We start from the raw sequence: 26,616 nt of genomic DNA, 5'->3' as shown, positions 1-26,616 counted from the left end.
AGAAATATTCATGCCCCTATTCCTTATGAGAAGGGCACAGGGGAGCATCCTGCCATGTCTATTGGCAGAGTCCTGTGGCTACCCACTTGTGCCCAGCTTGGTCAACCAAGAGGCTGGCAGTGGCACACTTTTCTGCATCTCTGCCCAGCACGTGGCTTCTGGCTATATGACATCAAGGCAAGAGCAACTGCCAAAGTAACAGATCCTTCCAAAAATGACTGCCTTTGACCCAGAGCTGTCAGCAGCAGGGCAGCTGCTCTGTGCAAAACATGAGGAGAATAGGCAAGATGGATGACCTCTGGAAGGATGGCTGGGGTGAGTCAAGGAGAAGCATCATTGAACCAGAAAAGGGCACTCTTCCTGCCACGTGGGCTGACAGTAATTTGTTTTCCTGCCCATCTTGCCAGCTCTGGGAAGATTTGCCAGGACACGTCATTGGCCAAGTATCTGCAAATATCAGGGATGCTTGTCTTGATCCAGCTCAGATGCTTTGCGCATTTCTTACAGTCGGATCCACTCTCCTGAGTGACTTGTAATAGCATAGAAAAACAGGAGTGAGCTGAACCAATTCCTCAATGGCATCCTAATTGAGCTGCCACCACTTTACCATCCATTTTAACTCAACACAGGTAAATCTGGTAAACTCAATCACACAGCAGCATCTATTTCTTTGCAACACGGGAGATTCCAAGCTCAACTTTCATACTTACTCCTAATGCTATTGTTTCTGTAGCATTTCTATCTTGCCTTTGCTCTAAAGGAGTTTAGTTCCTCTTTCATCCCCACACCGCCCCTGTGAGGTAGGGTAAGCTGAGAGACAGTGACTGGCCCAAGGTCACTCAGAAAAGTTTTGGGGCTAACTGGGGATCTGAATCCACGTCTCCCCAGCCTCAGGTCTAAATCCAGGGCTGCGTGGGAAGACGGAGCTTTTGTATAACCAAGGCAAATCACACAAACGAAACAAAAATGGTTATTTAGGAACAACAGAAGAGAACATAAAACCATGTATATAAGATGAAGGAAGCATTAAAAACACATTCTAGCTTAGCTATGCATCAAATTAGTTTCAGAGACAAAAGAACATGCCAGAATAATATGGGCTGATACTCATGCTCTGAGTTACAAGAAGGTATAATAAATTTATGAATGCAGATAGGCATTAACTTCCCCTTTTTTCTTTTCTTTTTTTGCTCCAGCTTTACACGCATGCCTCATTGCCACAGTAATGCAATTCAGAGGTACACACTGAGGTCAAAAGGTAGCACTTTTTTAATGCAAAATAGATTTGCTGTTGTTTTATTTATTTAAAACATTTATAAACTCACAAGCTTAATGTTTTTAAAAGATCTCTAGGCAGCATGCAACATAAAAACAGTACATAATGGGTGGTTTTCTGCTGTGTTTTGCTCAGAATAGACCCACTCACTGATATTAATTTTTTCAAAAAATTTTTTGCAGTATGTCATCTTTAATCGACATATTCAATCATTAACTGAATATTATGAAGACGACTAAGTTATGTCCATTAATTTCAAAAGGTCTACTCTGACTAAAACTTAGCCGAATGTCATCCAAGAGTATTACAACAAAAATACTACACAAACCTACATGCACCGAGGATCAATTTAAACATGATTTGGGAGATTCTTGATCAGGCATCCCATTTATTAAACACAGCTGAAAGGGTGGCAGAGCCATGGTGCAAGGGAAGGGGCTTAACTACTTCCCCCCATATAGTACCTCTGATCTCAGCCCCCCCCCCAACCTGCTGTTAGCCATGGGGGTGGGAGAAGGAGAGATAGGAAATATATGGCTATCAGTTTTTCTGCCCCCCACCTGCTGCTCACAGCCAACTGCAATTGCACGGAAGGGGTTTTTGACTGGGGTTGTGGTGTGGGGAGGAAATGTTAACCCCCCCCTCAAGTGTCATCATGGCCTGTTTTCAAATGACTGCTTCTCTCACAGGTGCTTTTAACCCACGAAAAGGGTGTTGGGTGGTTGATAACGGGCGGCTCACATCACATCTGATTTGGACCTGAGACAGAGAATCTGGTGGAACCACAAACCTGCGTGGTTTAGCCAAGAACAGAATGGATGCTGGTTATGATTCAAAGCAAACCAAACACTGTCAGCGAATAAGACAGCAAGGCAAGAAACCCGTTGTTCAATGGAAAGTGGTTAATACATCAGTAAATATATGTGTAACCTATACAACCTGCATAAGAAAAGGAAAACAAGCTGATTCACAGCTTAGTCCACAAATATAGCAGGCTGGCCAGTTTGAAAATGGCTCTGCTTTGCTCCAGAAGACTCTCCAAAGGATTGCAGAGAAGCATAGATCCATTTCCTCCACCCCAGTCCAGCTGGGCCGCTTCCTTCTGACTCGTCCATCAAGAGCCAGATCTGCCTGAGCAGATGCATGTGCAAAGGAAATATCTCGGGGCCCCACATGGCTTCTAATGGGACCCTGTCACCCCACTGATTTAGCGCAGCTCACTTCAGACATGGTACACCAAGCAGGGCGAATGATTGGGGAATCTGGAAAGTAGAAAGGAATGCCGCCTGCTTTACCCTCATCCATATTTGTCAAATGGCCCACCTTGGGCAGGCAGGAATTAATCCCTCTTGTGTTTACCTATTACTTTCCCAAAGACCCATCAAGCACAGGGCTGACTGGCTGCATCTCTTTGTGGGTCTCTTGGGGGGAAAATACCCTCCCAGCCCCAATACTTGATATCTTCAATGGGAAATTAAACCCAGGACTGTATACATAATGAATAAAATAAAAAACCCCACCATTTCCTACTAAGCTGCAGAGTTTCCTCCCCTGGATCCCTTGCAGGCCTTTCCCCTGTGGCAATAAGAGCAGGCTTCCCCAAACTGCGGCCCTCCAGATGTTTTGGCCTACAACTCCCATGATCCCTAGCTAAGAGGACCAGTAGTCAGGGATGATGGGAATTGTAGTCCAAAACATCTGGAGGGCCGAAGTTTGGGGATGCCTGAATAAGAGCCTCCTTTCCCCCTGCACCTGCTTGTGTTTCCTCTTCCTCCTCTGCCATCGCAGCTCAAGGCTGGGAAGCTGTTGTGTCATTGACTGCCTGGGCTGGGCACTCCCGTCTGCCAGTCCAACGTGGCACAGGGCGGAGCGGAGGAGGCGAGCTGGTCCTCCCTGTCAGCTGCCGCCTCAGCACGTGTCAGGCCCTTGGCCCGGGAGGTTCTGTGGTTAAGGCCAAGGGAGCAGTTGAGGCAGCACTAAAAACAGCTCCGCCTGGAGCTATTCTCATCCCGTCAATATTTATATAGCCGTCTCAGGTGCAGCACCTCGTTCCAGGGATGTTTTATTTAGGGGCCGGTGGGAGGCAGGGCACAGAGTTCAATTGGGAGAAGCGTCAGCAGGAGGAAGAGGTTTCGGAGGCCGAGCCAGCGGATAGAAGAGCATTCAGCTTCCCCGCGGGGGCTGACGGCGAGAGCTGGCAGGGATGGGGCGGACACCCTTAGGCCACACAAACACTCCCTGCTTCTCCTCTTTCCACAAAGGCAGACAAGGAGAAGTTGGCAGCGAGGAGGGAGACTCAGGGCAAGAGGCTGTGTGATAGGAGGCTGCCATCTCCTCTTCAGAAAGCACCCTGTAGCCTGGTTTGGATTAACATTTAAAGTTGTCGGGTATTTCAGGGAAGCCCGTGTTATGAGCCATACCCTGCCCAGAGTGCCAAGCCTGAAGTCAGCGCCAAGCCAGGTCTATGAAGTTCTTCATACAATGCTTCTTTTGGAGGGGGGTTGCTAGTGGAAATTTTTTTTGGGGGGTGGCCATATGGGAGGGATTATTCTCTGTAGCAGCCCCTAAACTATGTTATTCCCTCCACATAGAGGTACACCTAGCAAAGTTTTCAACATATGCTACAGGAGCATTTCTTTACCCTGGCTTTTTACAGCTGAGATAAGTACATAGAATTGTAGCGTTGGAAGGTACCCCAGAGATCATCTAGCCCAACCCCCTGCAATGCAGGAATCTCAACTAAAGCATTCATGACAGACACCCAACCTCTGCTATAAAAAAAAACCTGCAAGGAAGGAGAGTCCACAACCTCCTGAGGGAAACCATTTCACTGTCAAACAGCTCTTACTGTCAGAAAGTTCTTCCTGATGTTTAGTCGGAATCTCCTTCTAGGTGACGTCTTAGGACCCTTCTCATTCTTCTGATTGTAAATTGCTTCAACTGATATTAATGCTGTATTTTTAAAACAGCGTAACTATCGCAACAGCTTCCTATGCTCCTCAAGAACATCATCATTTCATTTATGTATCCAGTATTATTATTCTCATTTATGAATCTCTTCCTATCAGGCATCTGAGAACGAGTTACAATACTGTCAACATATGATAAAACTACTACACATAGAAAAACAGTTTCAACAATCGCACATAGCGAACAATTCAAATATAAAATGTATAGAACAACTGAGCAAGGTACTTCATCCTTTAGGGGTTGAGTTAAAAACATTTCAGAAGCTGTGCTTTCTAGCAATCCCATTGGCCCAGAGGCAGCCAGGGGGTGGGGAGTGAGCCAATGGCAGAGCAAAAAGAGCAGTGGCATCTCCCTGGGACTGCAGAGATGCTTAACCCAAAGTCAAATAAAGGATGGGTGAGCAGAGGCCAGGGAGGAGGCAGAGGGGCAGGGAGCCATGGACAGCTGAGCAAGAGAAGAAGCCTCAGTGCTTTGGGTGTGTCTGAATACTGCAGCATACAGTATGACATTTCCGCCCTCTCCTCCTCCTGGGTAAGCTGACTGGGAAGACAACGTCCACAAAGGGCCGTCAGTCCATGCAGGAAATCATGACGCATGCATCTGCTCTCTGGTGTCGGAAAAGCAGGGACACCTTGAGTGAAGAAGGGTTTCCACTTCTTGGGAGCGCTGAGGTTAGTATTCTTATTACCTCGGGTGACCTGCTCCACCAACTGAAGGAACCTGAGGTGTCAGAGGCACTAACCAGGATCAGCAGCTCCTGCTTTTGGGAGTTGTGGCTCTAAGTGGCCATGGGAGACCTGCCTGTTTCTCAGCTCCTAGCAGGGCCCTGCTCCCTGTTCATCATCCCCTGCCACATTTCGCTATATCTCAAGCAGGAAGGCCTTCCGTCAGCCTCGATGCAGCGGGCGCAGTGCTTGCCAGCTACTGCTGGTGATGCTAAAATAGCTGTACACAAGGCCGGCATGACATAAAACAATGAGAAGTATGGAACTGCCTTAGCAAGGTAGTTACCGCTGCTGTATTTGGCTTTGCACTTGTTAAACATTGCTAAATTATGCTAAAGGAGCAATGCTTCCACCTAGCGGCAGTTATTGGCCTAACAGGCATGGAGCGGATGTTCAAAGGAGTTAAGGTGGGTTTTGTGTCGCTATCATCAGAGAGGGAAAGTCCTGTCTGCAGAAGCATCCACTAGGGTAGCCATATGTCCTCTTTTTCCAGGACACGTCCTCTTTTTTCATGGGTAGAGTCGTCAAAGCGATCCATAGTTAAATGTAGAAGTCGGCAAATGTGTCCTCTTTTTTTCTCTCTTCAAAATATGGCAACGCTGGGGCAGCATTACATAGTCAAGGCCCAGGGCACAGAGAATTTATCAGCTTATAATTTGCCATTAGGCAAAATTAATTGCTCTTGCCCTTATAACTCCAGTCACTGTCATACACTGGAAAAGCAAACACTAAAAAGAAAGGAATCGAGAGGTTGTAAGGGGGAACATGCCAGATTATGAATCAGCAGGGCAGTGGTGCAGCAAGAGAAGCTTCGAGGGTTGCATTTTGACTGAGCCAGCATATTCTAGAGTTGACAATGTTTAGGGAGCCCATGTGGGGCGGGGGTGGGGGCTGGAGGAGAGAGCTCTGCTCATAGCTCTTGGCATTTATTTATTTATTGTATAGAATGTGCTCTCCGTTTTTTCAAAGCAACTTTCTGACATCCTCTTTGTGTAAGACGCTTAACTTAAATGGCATCAGTTGCAGAGCATTACATAACACAAAGACGTCCATCAGCACTAGACTTTTCTCCTTGGGAAAGTCCGTCAACTGCTGCACACAACACCCATTTATTTCAATTGAGTTTTGTGCCGCATTGGAATGAATGGATATTGTGCTCAGCAGGAATATCTGGGGAAACGGCACCTTGTGAATGCTGGCAACCTCACCGGCAAAGCTGTTGCATTCTGGCTGCCTTTCTCATCCCAGAGGTCAGTGGCAGAGTTCCCCCACCCCCCCAAAAAGTGAGAAAGATTATTACAAAGGAAAATTGGATTCTCAGTCTTTTAAAACCTCTTTAATCTTTGGACATATATTTTCTAAGTGTACCGTTGGCAATGATTTTACAATCATTTCTTCACATGTAATCAATCCATCATAGCTAGGGAGGAAAGTTACCTATCGATTTTTCCTTATTGTGTCAACACACTTTGGCTAAGTTCCATCCGCCAATTAAAGCAGAGTATTTAGATTTAAGCTGATTTATCCCCATTGATTTCAATGGGGTGGAACTGGACCAAAGCCAGTGCAACTGATTCGTGGGATCATCAGGCTGCCTCGGGCACAAAACCCAACAGTGGCTCTTACCAGAGAGGACAGCTGGCTACCGGCCACTTCCTAAGCTGGATTTGCAGTCCGAATGCAGAGAGGTGTTTGCAAGCAGCTGCTCTTTGCTAGTGAGAAATATGGCTCTTTTGGACTGGGGCTCAGCCAGGCATGTCTGGCTTTGGATAGGGAGCACAAGGTCAACAGACACGGATAGCAGCCGACTCTCCTTGCCCCTTAGCTAAGGCAGCACTGTAACAACTTGGCCTTGCTTCTTGTGTTATGAATTGGGGGTGGGGAATAGGCTGTATGCTAGAACACTCCTAACCCCTGGACCCAGCAAGTGTTAAAACATAAGCCAGGCTAGCTTCCTGTTGAGACGATAGCATGGGCAATGGGCCATTATGGGGAACAAAGGAAAGGGGTTCTGTGCAAGATGGCAAGTGGGTGGTGCCCCTCCCCCAACTCGTGGGTACTTAAGGGGGACAAAGGCAGAGTGGAGGGCAGAGAGTTGTAGTGATGTGAGCCAGAAACAAAGCAGCAAGCTGGAAAGGGAGAGAAGCAGAGCAATGATTGATTTCTGCTGGATGCCAAGGCTGTGGCTATGAGGGAAAAAACAAGACCTTCTTGGGGTGTTGATGCTGTGAACCCCTCTATCGCAGGCTCAGGTTGTATATGTGTGTAAATAAACCATATATCATAAAGACACCACAGTCTCTGCTGTGCCTCATTTCCAAAGAAAACACAAACCCTGAGATTGGGGTGGCATGAAACACTGAGCTTCCAGAGATGTGTAAATTTTAAGCTGTTTCTCAGGACAGTTTGTTCAGTGTTTGGAGCCACGTTTGCAGAATGCCTGTGTTTTGGTGCGTTAAGGAACAGAAGCTAAGATGCTGTCTTGTAAGTTGGGGTGGAAGGGATGTAAGCTCAGTGGCAGAACATCTGCCTGCATGCAAAAGGTTCCAGGATCAATCCCTGGCGTCTCCAGGTAGAGCATGGAGAGCACCCCTGCCTGAAACCCTGGAGAGCTATAGCCAATCGGTGCAGACACTCCTGAGTTAGATGGACCCAATGGTCAGACTCTCAAAGACAAACTCCTATATCCTAAGTTGGGCAGCATAGATGGGCTTTCAGAAGAAATGCTGGTGCTGCAGGGCATTTTAACCCAGTGGGTCCCTATTCTACTAAAATACCCAGTCTCTACTCAGGAGCCAGCCTCACCCAGGACTCTAAACTTTTCCCCTTTTCCTGTAGCAGGAACCACAGGATGCATCTCCCAACCAGCCCAAGAAAGAAGGAAGCAGAAACCGGAGCCTTTGCAAGAAACTGCAGCCTCGGGTACAAAGGGAGCATTCAGGAGGAGCGCATTAGCTGCTTTATATAGCTGGGAGCGGTAGTGGTAGCAAGAGCATTTTGCAAACACGCTTGTGGCACACTTGTGTCCATCTATCTGCAAGAGCAGTGGCCACCTCCTCCTCCATGGCTGTGCAATGCCCAGAGCAAAAGACCAGAGATCTCTCTCTAGCACTGGGCCCAGAGACAGAATGCAGCAGAGTGTCTTCCCATCAGTCCCTTTTCCTGAGCCAGGGCAGCTCAAGGGTCCTCCTGGGGAGGTCACGGCTTCTTAAAATCCTCCAGAGCCATTCTAGCCGCATTGCGCCCTGCCGCTCCCATGACACCTCCTCCTGGGAAGAAAAGGGAGACGTTGCAAGAATAGGGTGGGCAGCTTAACCAGGTCCACAGCCAGCAAGCCAAATGGTAGAACTCTTGTGGGTATTTGCCACTGGGAATCCTTGAACCCAGTTCACTCACCCCCTAGCAGGGCAGGAATGGGAAGGGACTAAAATTCCCCATAGCAGGAACACAGAGAAGGGAGAGCACCTCCTTTCATTCCCCTTCTTAGCAGCATCGTAAGAAAGCATTCAAACAACCTAACAATGCCCCACAGAGAAGATTCATAATCCAGTCCCAAGCCAGCATTAGCCAGGAGGGAGGAGGCTGAAGACAAGGCAGGGAATGTCTCCGTTTATCCTTCAGACACCAAAAGCTCTCCCTATCCCAGGCAGAAAACAAGTCAAAGCCACTGACACAGAGCACAAAATGTGTGCTTGCATTTGATGTACACGTTCAATTTTGTTTGTTCTGTTTTAAATAGAAGCTATGGGGGAGAGGGTCAGTGGTGTTAACCCTTTCTCCTGTCACAGTGAGGTGAAGTAAAAGAGAGAAGAGGCTTCATTGGGATTTGCAGCACAGGGGAAAAGGTCAGCGCACACAAGTGTCTGTTCTTTACAGCAGGGGTGGGAAACCTCTTTGAGCCCAACCTTCTGAGGAGGGTCACATTCCAAGGGTGGGCGGAGCAAAAAGCTCAAGTGGGCGGGGCAAAAGGCAAAACCGAAAGGTAAAGAAATACATTGAAAAATTAAACAAGCAGGCTTACATACACAGTCAGGATCTTTAAGAGTAAAAAAAAAACCCCAGCATTTCCACCCACTCCAGGGTGGGGCACCCACGGAGTGCCCTCTCTCTCTTGTCCTTGGGCAAAGAAAGCCTTCACCCCACCCTTCTCCCTGGTCCTCTCTAGCCACCCCCTTACCACCGAGGCCAGGCTCTCCCCCTCGTTGTTGCAGCAGCACAGACACGCCTCGTCTGGCCTTGCGCTGCCCCTGACAGATACGCACCAGGATGAGCGCCACTTCCACAGAGGTAGAGGCCTTCCACTGGAGATCGGTAGCTGGAATAGGAAGGCACTGGCCGGGCAAAATACAGCTGGTCCAGAGACATTGCTCCATGGAATATGTTCTGAAAACCAGAGGCAGCATCAGACAAGGTAGCTGGGAATCAGCAGCGCCCTGTCTCTGCTTCCCAGTACAAAGGGAGTCGAGAAGTGGAGGCTGGGAGATGGGGGGCAGCTGGGGCAGCGGTCTGTGTAGGTGTTAAAACTCATCTAAGCCATATCAGTCCATTTGGGGAGGTTGCCCTGGAAGGGCATGGCAAGGCAAAGCTGGGCAGGAGAGTCTATGGGCAGATACATACCCCACCAGGTAGGCCAAAGATCCGCTCAAGGTCTGGAGGTGTCAGGACATCCCTGCCAACGACAGAGGCCTTGAACCCAGGGGCGTAGGCTTCAACACAATCAAAGACTACAAGGGGAAGAGATGCCACATGGGAAAGACTGAGAGTTGCCTCAAGGAAGGCTAAGTATTAGTCACCCAGAACCCCCCCCCCAAAAAAAAACAACACCTGGTTTGCTGACAGGGATTCAACTGGAATTTCAGCACCCAAGAGCCACTAAGACTAGATAATCACACTTAGGCACCATGGAGAAATCCCTTCTCAGCTGACCCTGGGCATTGGTCTCCAGCCACCCCTGACACTCACGGAAGACCAGTTTGTGGGCTAGTGGGCAACATCTAGACCCAGAGAAGATTGTGCTACACAGTTTTAGGCAGGAGGGTTCTTTCCCAAAAGAAAAGGGAAACAGACGTGTGGGAAGCATAGGATAGAAGGGTTTGCAAATGGGAAATGGGAGACACGGCCCAATGGAGTAAGGTTTGGGGTGGTGGTAAGGCCTTCCTGAGAATGGAAAATTCTCCCCTTTCCCAAAACCGCCATTGCTCCTGCCAGTCCTCCGTGCAATGGCTGTACCTCGGTCAGCATAGTCCTCACGCTCACGGTCATCCCATTGCTTCCCTCCGGACAGTGTGTAGGGGGTGTACTGAGTGAAGAGAGAGACCACGTGGCAGCCCGGTGGAGCCAGTGTGGGGTCCAGGGCAGACGGGACGCACAGTTCAATCATGGGCCTGGAACGGCAGAGAGAGGCCAAGCAGGAACCCTCAGCATCAAGTCCAGAAGAACCTCAGTGCAGCTGCTTCAGGCCTACTGAACTTTTCATCTGGCACCAGCAAGGCTTCGAGCAGTGACTCTACTCTGACTGTTGACCTGCAGGTATCGCATAATGCAGGGCTGGGGAACTTGTGGGTGTTGCTGGACTCTCCCACCATCCCTGACTACTGGCCCTGCTGGCTGGAGATAATGGGAGTTGGGAGTCCAGCAATTTCTGGAGGTCCACCATCACTGTTGGAGTAGAAGGGCACGTAAGGGGGACACATATAACTGGAAATAACTCGTTGAAAAGACCTGTAGTATGTAGAGTGATAACAATGCAGGATTCAATGCTGAATACTTCCTACTTGCTTGGTGTTGATCTTGCAAAAATAAAAAAAGTTATTGAGCATTGGTTATTCCCATAAACTAATACGGTAAACATTGAGGAGGGAATCATGTACTGTATTTGTGGCAGAGGTGGCCCAGTGCTTGGGAGTGTTGAATCTGAAAGATGCAGCTTTCCATTTTCTAGCTTAATCTAACGTGTTGTTAAGAACACGATGCTTAAAGCCCAAGGATGCAATTCTATGCACATATATCTGGAAGCAAGTAAAATTAACCTCAGTGGAACTGACCTCTAGGTAAACATGCATGCATGTTTGTTTTCTGTACAATGGACACTATAAGAGGTTGAACTCCAAGGTGAACTGCAAGAGGGAATGTAATTTATATTCTGCCCTTAAAGGGCTGAACAAATGATAACAACCAGAGCGACACAGATTGGTGGTGCAGACACCTAGCAGAGCCTCTTGCTGTTTCAGGGAGCTCGCAATGGAAGGCGAAGCAGAACGGTTGCCAAAAGCCGGTGATGCAGGAGGTGCATGTAAATGAAATTGTCTGCCCCGCACTCGTCCCTGGGGCAGAAGGCTGGCAGACACTCCAGCGTCTAAAACAGCTAATTTTGTGTGTAGGAAACAGTGCTTCCCAAAGCACACACAGGACTATAAATATGCCGGTGAAGAACTTGACAATATCCATTTGTTTCTCGAGAAGAGGAGTTTTATCTCATTAGACCAGGATCATATCATGGTAAGGTCTTGAGACTAGGAACTATGCCAAAACAAGGCCGCTGTGAGCAATGTGGGTTTCTGCAGCGGTCAGCTCTCCACTGCAATTTTTACATTTTCTCTCCCTTCTTACAGCTGATCTCCGTTTGGGCTTTGGCAACAACAAAGGAGACAAATCTGGGCTCTTCTGATTCGCAAACAAGTGCAGTGCCAGGAAACAGGACATGAGGCTCTGGGTCACTTATGGGGCTTGCCTGGCAGAGGGCTTTACAGATGGAAGAAAGCAGCAACCAGGGTCCACTCACAGCTGTTTGACACGAGACAAGAGCCCCTTGTAACTCAGTTTTAAGCACACTCTTTCCCTTAGCTGTTCTTGTTCCTTAGCTAGGATGGGGCCAATTTTAGCTAAAGGATTCCCCATCCTGCCCCTCCTGTGCCAGTCAGTCCTTGCGGGGATTAGCATTCCCACCCATACCTGCTTGACGGTCTCCCCTGGCAGGCGTCCTCAAAGGCCTGGTGCAAGAGCTGCATGTCTTCACAGTTGAGGTGGATGGAGCACTGGTGATGGGGCAAGGGGCAGCCATCCCTGGCATTGGGGGCCGCTCGGAAATCAGGCAACCGGTCCACAGCCACTGTGGACAGAAGGAACGGAGGGTGAGGCTGGACAGGGGGGTGTCAGGGGAGGGGCAAAGGGGGCCCAAGGCCCAAGTCTTTTGTGCTAAGCCCCACAACTCCCACCTCTTCCACCTCATTTTCAATACTTGGACTACTGCAATGTGCTCTGTGTGGGGCTAACTTTGAAGGTGACCCGGAAACTGCAATTAATCCAGAATGCGGCAGCTAGACTGGTGACTGGGAGTGGCCGCCAAGACCACATAACACTGGACTTGAAAGACCTACATTGGCTCCCAGGACATTTCCGAGCACAATTCAAAGTGTTGGTGCTGACCTTCAAAGCCCTAAACGGTCTTGGCCCAGTATACCTGAAGGAGTGTTTCCACCCCCATCGTTCAGCCCGGACACTGAGGTCCAGCTCTGAGGGCCTTCTGGGGGTTCCCTCACTGTGAGAAGTGAGATTAAAGAGAACCAGGCAGAGGGCCTTCTCAGTAGTGGTGCCCACCCTGTGGAACACCCTCCCATCCGATGTCAAGGAAATAAACAACTATCTGACTTTTAGAAGACATCTGAAAGCAACCCTGTTTAGGGCAGTTTTTAATGTTTGATCTTTTATCGTGTTTTTAATATTTTGTTGGGAGCCGCCCAGAGTGGCTGGGGAAACCCAGCCAGATGGGTGGGGTAGAAATAATAAATTATTATTATCATTACTTTGCTTTCGGGACTCTGCGAGGTGCAGTGCCAGTGAGACCCCAACCACTCATGATCTTTATTCCAGCTGGGCAAAAACAAGAAGGACGTAAAGTAAGGCTGAGGGTGCGTTCTGGGAAGAGTCTCAAGGGCACTTGATAGAAGGCCTTCAGGGCCTGCGATTCCCCACCCCTGCTCTGCATCCATGTGCATTTGCGTGGTGGACCTGCTTCCAAGTTCTAAAAGCAATGTCCTCATTTCCAAATAAGGCACAAACACCTCCTGTGGTGTCAGAGTGGCTTGCCTTTTGGTGCAGGAGGGAGGTGCACTTTTTAGCCCATTGCACCTAATTTATTAGGGTGCGTCCGGGTGCAGCTGCATGAACTCATTGTTATTTTATAGCCAAGTGGTATTTGGATTTATTAACAGCGTCGGCAGGAAAGCGGGAAAGAGCAGGCAGGCCAGTCATCTGTGAGAAGGGAAGCATCCAGGCCCTCTGTCCTGGCTGGATACATGCCCTTCTGCCACCAACACACTATCAGCAAGGAAACAGCAGGGGCGGGGGGGAATGGCTACCAACCACGTCTTTGATTATTAAGAAGTTTTAGGAGAAAGCTGCATGAATATTCATGGGGACGGGAGAGCAGGGTGAACCCAGGGCTCTTATGGAAGAGAAAATAGGAGCTCTGGAGTCTTGCTTCCCCAATTCTTCCCTCTATTCTCCCAGCAGCCAGCCTGGGCATTTTATTGGGAAGACATAGACCACCTCATTTTGGGGCGGGGGGTTGTTTCCAGCCACCACCCCCTTCTTGCCCTTGGAAGCCTTGTGAGGGCTGCAGGGGAGGGAACCTGAGCAATGTCAGGGGAAGGGGTGTTTCTAGGACTAAGGTGAAACTGATGCTCCCTTGTTATGTTTGCTATTGAATGCTGCATGTTGTTTAAGCAATCTTGTTATATTTATTGTATCGAAATGCATTTTTTGAATTTGCTATTGTTTTTCTGTTGTTATGAAATTGTTTTTGCAGTGTTTGCTTGAAATGCATTCCTGTTTTCTTTGTTATTATCCACTTTGAGCATGATTTTGGGCGGGGGGAAGAGGCATACAAATGAATGAATCTGCTCCTTGAAACCTTCTTGAAAAAACCACCCATTAGTAGTATTACTGCTCCCTCTGCTGGCCACACATGGTGCTGCTGGCCTCACTTGGCACAAGGTCCATGTTTGCATCTATTGCCCTTGGGTAAGACATTGAAAGACTTCCGCTCTCTTCCACGTGTAAAATGTTCATGTTCTTCATCCACAGGGCAACTCTTCTCCTGTCTGCTGTTTGCAGGACCATGGAAGTGCAGAACCTTTGCATGTAAGCATTTGGTCCATTTTGCCTCCATGGTACTCACCATTGATCTTGGTGACTGGAGAGCGTGAGTCGAACTGGGAGATTCTCTGGACAAATTCTGGGGGCAGCTGCTCCTAGAGAGAACAGCCAGACACAGAATGAGATCCTGGGATATAGTTTGGTATCTGGAAGAAAACTGGAGTTTGAACTTCTTTCTCAACACACACACACACACACACACACACACACTTTAATAGCTGGTAATCACAGTCCCCCAAAGGGGTGTTGTTGTCCTAGCATCCTGGGCAGCCAGTTCATTGCCTCTGATTCCAATGCTAATGCAATGCTAATAATAAATAATACATTTCAACATTTCACACACACACACACATTATATAATTTTTTATTCAATTTTCTGTTTAACAATTTAAAGTACTGATTTTTACATCCTTAAGATACCAATGACTTATTCTCTTTCCATGGTTCATTTTGCATATCATAAATCCCTGCATATTTTACAAAAACTATACCATTCAGTATTCCATTACTACATCCACCAAAACTTATTTACACTGTTGAATTTATCTTAATGCTGCCAGCGTTTTCAGCTGTACACAGTTATTTCCCATATATTCAATAAATGTTTTCCAATCTTCTCTAAACGTATGTTATTCGTTCTCTTATTCTATATGTTAAGTCTGCAAGCTGCACATATTCTGTCAATTTAAGTTGCCCTTCTTCTTTGGTTGGGACCTCACTCATTTTCCATTTTTTGGCTAACAAAACATGGGCCGCAGTAGTCGCAGACATAAATAACCTTTTTTGACACCTGGGAATTTCAGTCTGAATTATCCCCAACATAAAAGACTCTGGGTGTTTTGGTTTTTTTTAAAAAAAGTACTTTTGAACATTTTTTTCAATTCATTATGTATCATTTTCCAATACTCTTTTACCCTAAGTCCACCAATAATAATAATAATAATAATAATACATTTCTTGTACCCCTCCTATCTGACTGGGTTGCCCCAGCCACTATGGGCGGCTTCCAATGAAGTATAAAGGAGCACACCAAAACATCAAACATTAAAAGCTAATAATCTACCTATGAAGGCAGCACACCCAGACAGTACCTTCTCCCCGAACACAACAGACCAAAGAAGTGTTTTTAAGGTAGGGTGGCTCACAGTGGTCCAATATTAGATTAACCATTAAATCTGAGAGGGTTTCCCAGCTGTACTGAAAACACATAGTTCATGAATATTATGGAAGAGTAGGCGAAACCAGAAGCACACTATTTGGGACTCAGCTTCTTCACTCTTATCCTCAACTCTGCCTCCCTCTCTCTCCATGCATTCAGTCTCTAGTCAGCTCAGTTCCTCCCTTCACAGCAACACTCTGGTTTGCAGGTACAGAAAGCAAGACGGGGCAACTGGCTGCTGGGTTGTAGAAACTGGGCTACATCTCTCTCACACCTTTCTCAGTCAGCCTGGACCAGAACAGCAGTATATTTTGCTCAGTCATTCCTACGTGAGGGCTCAGCCCACTGGCAATTCTTAAAGGGGGTGTCTCTAGCCTCCTCTGCTCCCCACTCTTCTAGGGTATCTGTAATAAACCGGTATTGTCCCTCAAGGACCAGAGTGCAAATAGACCTACCTGACATCCTTTGCAAGCTCTGGGCATCCTGCTGCTTGATAGGAAAAAGCAAGGATAGTGGAAAAGTCTAGAGAATCCACACACACACACCCCAAGGCCTTCCCATGCTATACCAAGGAGGAGGACTCACCTGAGGGGTCAATTCCAGAAAGGTGAGCTGCGGAGATGCATTTGACAGGACAAGGCGGCTCTTCACTTCTGTTCCGTCCTGGAGGCAAACACCTTGCACCTTCCCATCTGAGCTCAGAAGAATCTGGGCAACAGTCTGCAGGGTTGAGAAGAGGGGAGTATAAACACGTCCCTGGAGAAAGCCACTTGCCCCATATCAACAGGATACCAGCAGGGGTAGGAAGGACACCAGTTTCAGCTTCTCATCCTCTCCACAAAAATCTCCAGGGATGCCAACATCACTGTCATTTTGGAGGGTGTCACTTTGCCTCTGTCTTCTGGTGCATGCCAAACATGGCATCCCATTGGCACCAAGTGATTGCATTCACTGCTCCAGGATAATCACCAGGGCATTTTGTGGACCAGAGTCTGCTGAAGCAGAATTCACCGAGAGGTTTGCCTGTATCCCATTTGGGTCTGAATAGAGACAATGATTTCCTGTCCCGCTACAGATGTTAATTAACTCAGCGTTGCCGAGTTTTGTCACCTCTCACTGCAGTTGCAAACGGGCACTGCACTGACTCTGTGTGCATTCTGGCTATAATTGCATTGCTTCTGCCTGCACTTTTTCTGCTTTTAATTTCCCTCTGGCCTCACTGCTTTCAAGGCTCTCGCCTTCATTGGTAAATATGTATGTCGTTGCAACTGAGGATTAGGCTTTGTGTACCTGATAAAGTGGACTCTGGTCCAGAAAAGCCTTTGCCAAACTTGTTCATCTTTAAGGTGCTACAAGACTCTTGGTTGTTTTTGCTGCCACACAGATGAACACAGCTACCCTTCTGGGAATTGTCCCAGGATAACTTCTTTCCCCTATGCCACGCTTCCTCAACCTTGACCCTCCAGATGCTTTTGGCCTACAACTCCCATGATCCCTAGCTAGCAGGACCAGTGGTCAGGGATGATGGGAACTGTAGTCTCAAAACATCTGGAGGGCCAAGGTTGAGGAAGCCTGCCCTATGCCATCACACTGTATCAGCATCCCTCGCACTGCACTGCCTGCCCTTCATTGGATCCACCCACCTTGTCCGTGAAGATCTGAGCCCCGAGTGCAGTTGCAGCATTGGCCAGGGCCTGGGAAAGCGCTCCCATGCCCCCAGCCACGTAGCCCCAGGCCCCCTGGCGCCCCTCCAGCTCACCCATCACATGGTGCAGCAGCACATACCTACGAGAAACACCAAGAGTTAGGGGCTGCCACGGGCGGGGCTCAGAGCTCCCAAAGCATGGCAAAAGACACAGCATCTCCCCGGCAGAAGCTGGCCAGGCAGGCTTGGCGCCATCTCAGCTTTCTTTACCTCCTGCTTGCATTCATCTAAGCAGGACTCTGTTACAATGCACGGCACTTTCCCCTTCGAGCACGTTGTTATCATTAATGGCTTTCTTTTTTACAATATTTAATGCCCTACATTTTCAGTCCCAAAGGAGCAACAAAAAAATTAAAAGCATGGGGCGGAATTCAAAGCAGCGCTAAGGAGATCGCTCTGTCGGCGCAAGCATTTCTGCTTGCCTGATGGGAACAATCTCCTCTCTCCTCCTTGGGGGGGAGTTCTCCTGATCACCCAGAGCTGATGGGAAGTGGGGGGGGCAGGGAAGTGACATAATGTAACAGTGCAAGAAGCACCTGCTAGACCAGACCACTGGCCCCTCTAGTCCAGCATCGCCAATGCCTTTGGGAATCCTACAAGCAAGACCTGGGCACAACAGCACTGAGAAGGTGGGGAGTCCCATTGTGCTGGCGGGACTCATTGTGCTGCCTTCTGCTAGTGCAACTAGTTAGTTGAACCTGGCCCACAAAGTTCTTAAGTATGGAATAACTCATCTCTGCTTGTGTTGAGTGTTGCCCACCTTCAGACCTCTGGTGGCTCTGGTGGACAAGGGATGGGGAACCTGAGGCTCTTCAGGTGTGGCTGGACTACAGCTCCCTTCATCCCTGACCTCTGACCACACCAGCTGGAACTGATGGGCGCTGGAGTCCAACAACATCTGGAGAGCCCCAGGTTCCCCACTTCTGCTCTGGGCATTCACATAAGCAACAGAGTTTGGGGCCAAACCTGAAATGGGGAGTGGGAAGGGTCACAGAGGCAGGACGGGCAAAAACCAAAGGCTATGTTCACATGGACAGAACCTTACCCACTGCCTGGTGTGTGGGGACCAGCCATGGCACCTATCACTGCATCTGTTGCCAGTGTTGCTTTCAGGGGCTCTGACTCAAACCACAAATCCAAGATCTGCAACAAGACGAAAGACGAACAGGCTCAGTACGGAACGTCTAAAGCAGGGGTCAGCAAACTTTTTCAGTAGGGGGCCGGTCCACTGTCCCTCAGACCTTGTGGGGGGCCGAACTATATTTTTTGGGGGGGGGAAATGAACAAATTCCTATGCCCCACAAATAACCCAGAGATGCATTTTAAATAAAAGGACACATTCTACTCATGTAAAAACATGCTGATTCCCGGACCATCTGTGGGCCAGATTTAGAAGGCGATTGGGCCACATCTGGCCCCTGGGCCTTAGTTTGGGGACCCCTGGTCTAAAGGAACCTGCCGATTGATTATAGAAGGAGCAGAAACCATTCTGATGAGCAGGAGGGATTCTGACTGGGTCATGCAGTGGTTTTTACCTTGGAAATGGGGGCCGTCAGAACCTGATAATATTGCGGAAGCTGTTTCCCCAGAGTAAAGCCTGGCAAAAAGGAAAACAGGAGTCTGGTGTAGTTCAAATACAGAGCTAGAGATGAAAGAGCATCCCTGAACCTCAGACAGTCCCTAAGGAAAGTTTTAACCAGGTGAGCATTGCTTCTCCCACTGGTCAGGCAAGAGGCTGAGCCAAGTCAAAGGATGAGCCTTGCTGGAACAAATAAATGGTCTATCAAATTCAGCATCACCTTTGTCACAGTGGCCAACCAGATGCCTCTGAGAAGTCCATGAAGGCAGAAGCCCTCTCCCACTGTTGCCCCCCAAGCACACCACCTGGGGGGCTCTTCAGGTTGTAAACAACCTGTGCTTGGAGCAACAAGGGGCTGGAAGAGAGATAAATGAAGGGTAGGGCTGAGACACCTGCTAAATTTCAGACATCGTTGAACTCTAATTCCTATCAGGCCCAGTCACCATGACTAATGGACAGGGATTATGGCAGCTGAAGTTCAACAACATCTGAAGGGGTTCTGACACACCGTCTACATCTGGGGTCTCTAATGTGGCACTCACAAGCACTACAGGAGTTACAGACACCCCCTGATGCCTGTCAATCTCCCTGCTCCACCCAATTTTTATTTTTTAACAACTGAGTGTTGCTTTCATCGGCTGTTTACTTTTGAGGGGGTGGGCCCTGCTGTTCTGGCTCGTATTTAGTTGTTTGGGGAGTGCAAGTTTTCCATCTGTTTTGTTTGAAGGGGAAGGTTGAGCATTGCCAATTTTCCTTCTGTGAAATGGGTATTTTGTGGTGCCCACAACAGTTCCCTAGATTTCCAAATGTGCTCTGGGACCAACAAGGTTAGGTATCCCGGTTTAAGTAGTTAGGTCAGAGGTTCAGTCACACACACAAAATGACCACTGAGGGGAAATCCAGTGGGCACACATTCCTGAGCCCCCCCCCCTGATTCCAAGAATGTTGGTCTAGCCCATCTATCCTTTACCTGCACGGATCAGGGCCTGTAGGCCTCGTAAGGCTCTGAACTTCTGAAGAAGGGAGCCCTGGCTGAAACCAGCCACATCCAAAGGGCAGGTATCAAGAAGAGGGTCTATGGCTGACACCAAGCGGTTCATGAACACCTCATACTTGGGAAAGGCCTACAAAGGAAAAAGAAAACTGCTGTGTGCTCTTCTATCAGTCATGTCAAACAGAGATTCTCCCAAGACAACAACTTCCATTTGCTCCCAGTACGTTTCCGAGCACAATTCAAAGTGTTGGTGCTGACCTTTAAAGCCCTAAATGGCCTCAGTCCAGTATACCTGAAGGAGCGTCTCCACCCCCATCATTCTGCCTGGACACTGAGGTCCAGCGCCGAGGGCCTTCTGGCGGTTCCCTCATTGCGAGAAGTGAGGTTACAGGGAACCAGGCAGAGGGCCTTCTCGGTGGTGGCGCCCGCCCTGTGGAACGCCCTCCCATCAGATGTCAAAGAGAAAAACAGCTACCAGATTTTTTAGAAGACATCTGAAGGCAGCCCTGTTTAGGGAGGCTTTTAATGTTTAATAGATTATTTTATTTCATTTTTCTGTTGGAAGCCGGTCAGAGTGGCTGGGGAAACCCAGCCAGATGGGCGGGGTATAAATAATAAATTATTATTATATTATTATTTGCCAAGGGAATGTTTTCCCACAGGCCAGTCATGAGTGTTTGGGGGCCTAGTCAGTCCCTGCAGGTCTTTGGGCCCAGTTTCCTGTGCCTTGTGGCCCTGACTCATTCAACACTTTTGCCCAGGCCAATGCTACCATTAGGCAGAATGAGGAAGTTACCTAAGGCAGCTAATTTTAGCTGTCATGAAAGCAAATTATTTACTTTGATATTCAGAAGCAACTCACCAAGTGGGGTGGAGCTGCTACAATAGCCTCCCGGTGGAAAGTGGGTTACAAGAAGTCGCAGGGAGGATGTCGTGGTGCAAACACAATGGCGAAGCCAATCCAACACTCCTGCCAATGTGTTTGCAATGTGCTGAGCTCCCTGCCACCTCCCCGCTCCCCATATTGGTAAGCTACAGCAACTCACCTTCTGGGAAACTAGCATATTGGTTTTGGCCCACCCAGCAAGCCGCTTCTATGATTATTGCTATTATATTTTTTTACTGCCAGAGGGATGCTTTGGGCGATTTTCCCTCAGGGGCCAAAATTACTTGGCTGGGCGGGAGGCTGTGTTTGACCATTCCCCCCTCCAGCAACAAAATGTCTTGGACTGGGCCTGCTTCTTGCCCCTCCATGCCTGAGGAAGTTTTCCCCACAATACCTGGGCATCCTTTACAGAGAACTGAGCAATCTGGCTCTGTGTGTCAGCCATGTTGTTCCCCAGCAGCAGTGAGCGGGGGGCTTTTCCGGCCCGACCATCCTCCAGTAGCGGTGTGTAGGAATAAGGGTCACGTGGAAGCACTTTTAAACCATGTCTCTGGAAGACAGAAGGCAGCAATGCACAGAACATGCTGAATTATCACACACATGAGGTGAGACAAACCGCTGGGTCCTCAGATTTTAGGAGGTTTCACTATCACAGGCCTACGGGCCTCAAGCAAGACCATGTTATGAACACTGGCCTTAGAATTTGTGCCCATTGGTCATATCATTCAGAATTTTATGAACTGTGTCATCCACCAACCAAGGCTGCAGTCCCACATGCACCTACCCAACTAGAAGTGAGCACTGAATATAGTGGGACTCACTTCTGAACAAACATGGATAGGCTTGCACTGCATGTCATCTCCCAACTTAAATGAATAAAAAACATCACCTTCTCAGCCTAAACCTAGTAACTGACAGCCTTTAGATTATAAGTTTCTATCTACCTCAGTGACAAACGGGGTACCAAGACAGAGGGATGGAGAATGGCTATTTCAGACTGTACAACTTGGGTGGCAGGGGTACTCCAGTCAGAATGTGTAGGAACCTGGTAGCTTAGTCATCCAAGCATATTAATTTATTAAAAGATGTCAGAGACAACCCTGACCAAAGAAGCATGGCAAACCAAGTTGATGGACTATGCCGAAATGGCAAAATTAACTGGGAAGCTCAGAAATCAAGAAGACGAGAGCTTTAAAAAAAGAATGGGAAAAGTTTATAATTTATTTACAAGACCACTGTAAGCAAGTTAAAAGATTAGCAGGATTTGAATCACACTTGTAAAGTAACAGAAAGTATGGATAATTTAGAAGGAAATTTTTTTGGATAGATATTGATATGCAGTTGTAAATATGATCATCAGGACCCATGGAAGGGATGGGGGGAAGTCAGGAGGTTCAGAGTAATCTCAATATTTGGATTTGGAATTGTTTTTGTTGTTATTTGTTAATACTTAAAAAATTAATCAATTTAAAAAAACAAAATTATTAAAAGATACCACTATATCATTAAAATACCAAAGTGGTTTGCCACAGTATCGATATATAACAACACGTACAAAATTTAAAACCAGAGATCATCGAATTAATTATTATGGAAAGATGTATTTTTAATTGTCTACATAAGCCTAGCAGAATAGAGTAATTTTCAGTACGAGTTTAGAGGCTGAAACAGAAGGGGCCTGCTGCATTTCTGCTGGCAGAGGATTCTACAGGGCTGGGCCTATGGTAGAACTATGACTGACTTCCTGGATTAAAATTGCTGGCTAAAGATTAAAATGAAGAAAAAAGCAGAGTGAAAAGAGACTGCCCTGGTCTTTGTTACACGGTAACTTGGGATAATTGGGAAGATACAAGGTCTGTTCAGCAAATCAGAACTTTTTTATTTTTGGAAGGAAGGGAAGAGAATTTGGCAGGGGTTTGGCTTCAGAGGTGCCCAAAAAATGACAAGCAGAAATGGCTAGAAACCAGGCAGGAACCCAGCAATTCCCACTGTCACTGCTCACCCTGCCCCACCAGCACAAGCAAACAGTCCATACCTTTAACTCCAGCTCTGAGTAAATCTGGGGTCTCAACAGACTGAGCAGGTAGGAGGCTCTGGAGAAGCGAAACCCTGTAGAACAGTACATGTCAGGTGCATTGAGGAGCAGCAGCGATAGGATGCTGCCTGGAGAAGCAGGAGGGCAGCACCTGGGAAGCACAGCTCTTACCTGGGATAATCTCCTCAGTGACTGCTGCACCCCCCACGAGGTGTCTTCTCTCCAGCACAGCTGTCTTCAAACCACCTTTCTGCAGGTAGGCAGCCTGAAGATGCAAGGAGCATCCTCTTAGCCATGAAGAAGTCCCAGCTGCTTACCCCATTCCTTTTGCTGAACTTAATCACCAGACAAGAAAATAGTCTTCCCCAGATGACAAGTCAGGTAGGGACCAGCAGCCCCCTCCCTCTGAGCCAATCTCTTTCCAGAGGGCCCAAAGGCCTGATGCCATGTCCCCTCAGGAGTTCTCAGTACTCACAGCCACCAGTCCATTGTGTCCTGCAAAGAGACAAGAGGAGCAGCTTTGATTTGGGCCACCTCCTCCTCCCACAATTCACGTAGCCACAATGCACTTTTTTAAAAAGGCTTCTTTAAAGTTGTTCTTTTCCAAAACTGTGCCCCACAGTCTGAAGTGAAGCATGTTTACTCAGAAGTCAACCCCGATGAGTTCAATGGAGCTTTCTCTCAAATAAATGGGCAATCCCAGCCACCCTTCCTCCAGTTTAAAGCGTCCTCCCTTTGCATAGCACCACCAACCCAGTAAGCCAGTATGTCCTGTTGGACCCAGACCTAAGGCACCAAGGTTCAAATCCCCACTTGGCGGCCATGAAGCTCACCTTGGGTCGCTCACTGCCTCTCAGCCTATCCTACCTCCCAGGGTTGTTGTGGATGGGGAGAACCATGTATGCCACCTTGAGCTCCTTGGAGAAAAAGGTGGGATATAAAGGCACTTTTTAAAGAAAGAATATAATAAGAGCCCTGGGGCATCGGGTCAGTGGCCCATCCAATCACAGGTTTCCTGCAACTGGTATTCAGAAGCAGACTGTGGAGGATGAGCATAATCATAGCTAGATGCTTCGAATAAGTCTTTTCCTCCATATATTTGGCCAATCGTCTTTCAAAACCAAACTTCTGCTCTTTTCCAGCCGAAGACCATGCTTTGGCCACTTACTCGCCCCACTTCTCCTGCAGGAAAGTTTGCCTTCCTCTTCCTCGTGGGAAGCATTCATTAGCACGAGGCCACCTGCTAGACCAACCTGGGCATCTTGCTCGGGGTGACCCCCCACTTTTATGTTTCCCGCCTGGACGCCGGGCCCTTGCTTTTTCTGCCTGAGCCACCCACCTGCCCCTATCACGACGGCGTCGTACTCCCGCTTCAGGGAGCCTGCAGCCCCGACGTGGCACCCTCTGCTGCCCCCCGGGATCCTCAGGAGAGCAGCAGCAGCGGCGCGCAGCCACCGACGGGGCCTCGCGGCCATCATGACGCCTGGAAGGACTTTGCTATTCGCCTCGCGCTTCCAGCCCAGTCCCAGGGAGAAGGGGCGTGGGGCGGGGAGCTTGCAAGGAAGGAGGGGCCGAGAGGAAGCGGGAGGGCAGACGGAGCGGGCGAGTGAACCGCCCCAAATGCAAAGGTCCGCAGGGAAAGTGAGGAAGGAGCGAAGAGAAGGTACGGGTTAAGTTTATTGGGGAACACATCTGCTTTCCTGGGTTGCAAGTTGCAGCTGCCTTCATCCGATGCACGAAGGGGCCCCTTATTTGGCCAAAAAGACATATGGAAAGAGTTGTGGGGAGTACTAGAGGGCCCGAGCTGCGACGTGAACACGCAAAGCAGCTCCTCAGTCGGGGACGAGACAAGCAAAGCCTCGCTAATGCGGCACCAGGCGAGCTGCCTATTTGTCTTGATCAAGAGTCAGCCTTAGAACTTGTCAGCGTCAATGATCAGCTTGAAGCATGTGGAAGGCTAACCTGGCGCTCACCGAGGAAGCAAATCTAGGTGGGGGCTGCAAGAGGCGACTCAAAAGGACCCTCGGTTAAAAAAGATGTGCGTTAAATCCACCTACAAAGAGGACATCAGGGCTTCCTTAGCTTGGCCAGAGTGTTTTGTGTTGTTAGATTTCTTACTGTATTTCCAGTAGGGAGCAGCAGGCAGTGAAATTCTATGCATGTTTACGCAGCTGTAAACCACTGTCATCAGTCAGGCTTACTTATTGGTGTGTTGGGCTAGGACCTGGGAGACTAAGGTACAAATCCCTATTCAGCCATGTAGCTTGCTGGGTGCCCTTGTCTTGAGGATAAAATGGAGGAAAATCCTGCATACCACTTTGTCCACCTTGTAGAAAAAGCGAGATATAAATGTAATACAAATAATATAAATGTATTTTTTCTGATACATTAGTTTTGAATTATTTTATACTCCACCTTCTAAATAAAAGCACCCAGAGGAACTGAAACATATGGAACTATATTGTGTATTGAACTGTTTATTGTTTTGCAGTTTTCATCTATTGTGTTTGGATATTATGCCAATGTGGATATAGATTGACATATTTTACTTTTAAAATGTTATGGTGCACTTTGGAGCTCAAGTATGATATTGGAAAAGTGACGCAGGACTTTAAACCAAATCAAAGAACTGTGCTCAGAGCACTGCAGAGAGTATTTCCCCCTTACTGAATGCCAACGCAGGCAGGCAGCTGAGATGAGAAGGGCTTCCAGTCAAGCGTTTAAAGAAATAATTAACCTCTGATATCTATTGGTATAATTATATACCACACTAGGCTGATATATCCACTATCTTATACAATGTTTTTGGTACCAAACCATCCCTTTGCAAATAGGGATCTCTCAGAGATTAAATAATATTTCTGCTTAGCATTTTAATGAGAATGTGACCATGTGACTTAATTTTAAAAAAAAAACAGATTGGTTTCTAACTGAAGAAGGAAATGGCAATGTAGAAAGACACAGCTTTATACTGTTTGTCACTCTTTTCAGCCTAGAAAACCAATCTTTGAAGAAATGGAAGCATACTTTAGATTATTTCACAAGTGGGACCTGCAGCAAAACATTGTGCCTGATTCAGGGTTCCAAGCAGCCAGCCATTGCCTCCCTTCCATGATACACCATTCTGCCTTCCCTCTTTCCCACTTTACACTTTTAACCCCCACCTTGTGACAAAATAGCAGCACTGTACGGTCACCGAGAATGCTCAGTTCTTATTAGGCTGTTCTTCGTCTCGCCTGCTCGCTTTAACAGTTTTTGTTTCTAAAGACTTCTTAGTATTTCATTCAATGCTTGGAGTTTCTCAGAGCCTCCTGGCACATGGGTGGTATCTTTTTTGCTAAACAAACACCCACACTCGGATAAGGAGTCCAGTATTAGTATATATAGAACCTTTAATAAAAGTCTGACGCCTAGGTTCTCGTTGCTCTATGCCCATCATCCTTGGAAGAACAGCCGCCAACCTTTTCCTGACAAATGCTTTATTCCGCTGAAAGCTATCCTCAAGAGGAGGAGGATATAAATAGTAGATAAAATGAATAAACAGTTGCACAGCAAGCAGAAATTCAGCAAGCACAACCCTCCCTCTCCCTTTTATTATCATCTCCACACTAGGCAAAGCTATTCCATTTGGAAAATCTGTCCATCATTTAGCTGTTAAGAATACGGAGCTTGCTTAGAGGAAAAGGTGGCAACCTCAGCTGGGAGTTCAGCAGTATAAATACTGTATCAAACAACAGCTTTATGGCAACTGATCAACAACCCCAATCTAGTGAAGGGGTATCTGTGGCCCCCCAGAAATTGCTGGGCTACGACTGTCCACCATCTCTGGCAGTTGGCCGAATCTGATAGAGCCCAAAAATGTTTGGAGAGCAGCAAGTTCCCCTTCCCTGACCTAGTCCAACCTCCTGTTTCTTTGTTTCCTAACAGCGGAGCTTGTTCTGAAGTTATTCATAAGCCTGGGTCACTATGCAGAAAGCACTGCAATAAGGACACATTCTTTCATAAAGCTTTGTAATGTAGATTATACAGTATTGGGTATTTTCATACCCCACCCCATTATTCTCCTTTGCAACATTTTATAAGAAATCATAAATCTTCACAGACATAAAAGCTCTCCTTTTTGCCAGTGAA

At 47.7% G+C, this 26,616-nt stretch overlaps 1 protein-coding gene across 2 annotated transcripts; it reads right to left on the bottom strand.

Moving 5' to 3' along the window:
* Positions 1-928: 928 nt before the first annotated feature.
* Positions 929-26,523, bottom strand: PYROXD2 (pyridine nucleotide-disulphide oxidoreductase domain 2). Of its 2 annotated transcripts, XM_035133130.2 has the most exons (16): positions 23,825-26,523; positions 22,961-22,980; positions 22,657-22,750; positions 22,486-22,559; positions 20,845-21,000; positions 19,541-19,694; positions 18,527-18,588; positions 18,037-18,134; positions 16,930-17,071; positions 15,872-16,006; positions 14,150-14,222; positions 11,923-12,079; positions 10,201-10,355; positions 9,589-9,695; positions 9,234-9,354; positions 929-8,240 (listed from the first exon to the last, which is right to left on the bottom strand). In XM_035133130.2, the coding sequence occupies exons 1-16, from the start codon at positions 23,961-23,963 to the stop codon at positions 8,170-8,172; spliced, it is 1,758 nt and encodes a 585-aa protein (XP_034989021.1). In that variant the 5' UTR covers positions 23,964-26,523; the 3' UTR covers positions 929-8,169. The 2 variants fall into 2 exon arrangements, with proteins under 2 accessions (XP_034989021.1, XP_034989019.1); XM_035133128.2 differs by lacking the exons at positions 929-8,240; positions 9,234-9,354; positions 9,589-9,695 and having other exon boundaries at positions 9,706-10,355.
* Between the last annotated feature and the right edge of the window lie 93 nt (positions 26,524-26,616).

This window comes from Zootoca vivipara, chromosome 5, assembly GCF_963506605.1.
Source record: "Zootoca vivipara chromosome 5, rZooViv1.1, whole genome shotgun sequence".
Taxonomy (NCBI): Eukaryota; Metazoa; Chordata; class Lepidosauria; order Squamata; family Lacertidae; genus Zootoca; species Zootoca vivipara.
The sequence above is the reverse complement of the archived record's forward strand: the minus strand, read 5'-3'. Positions and strand labels throughout refer to the sequence as shown.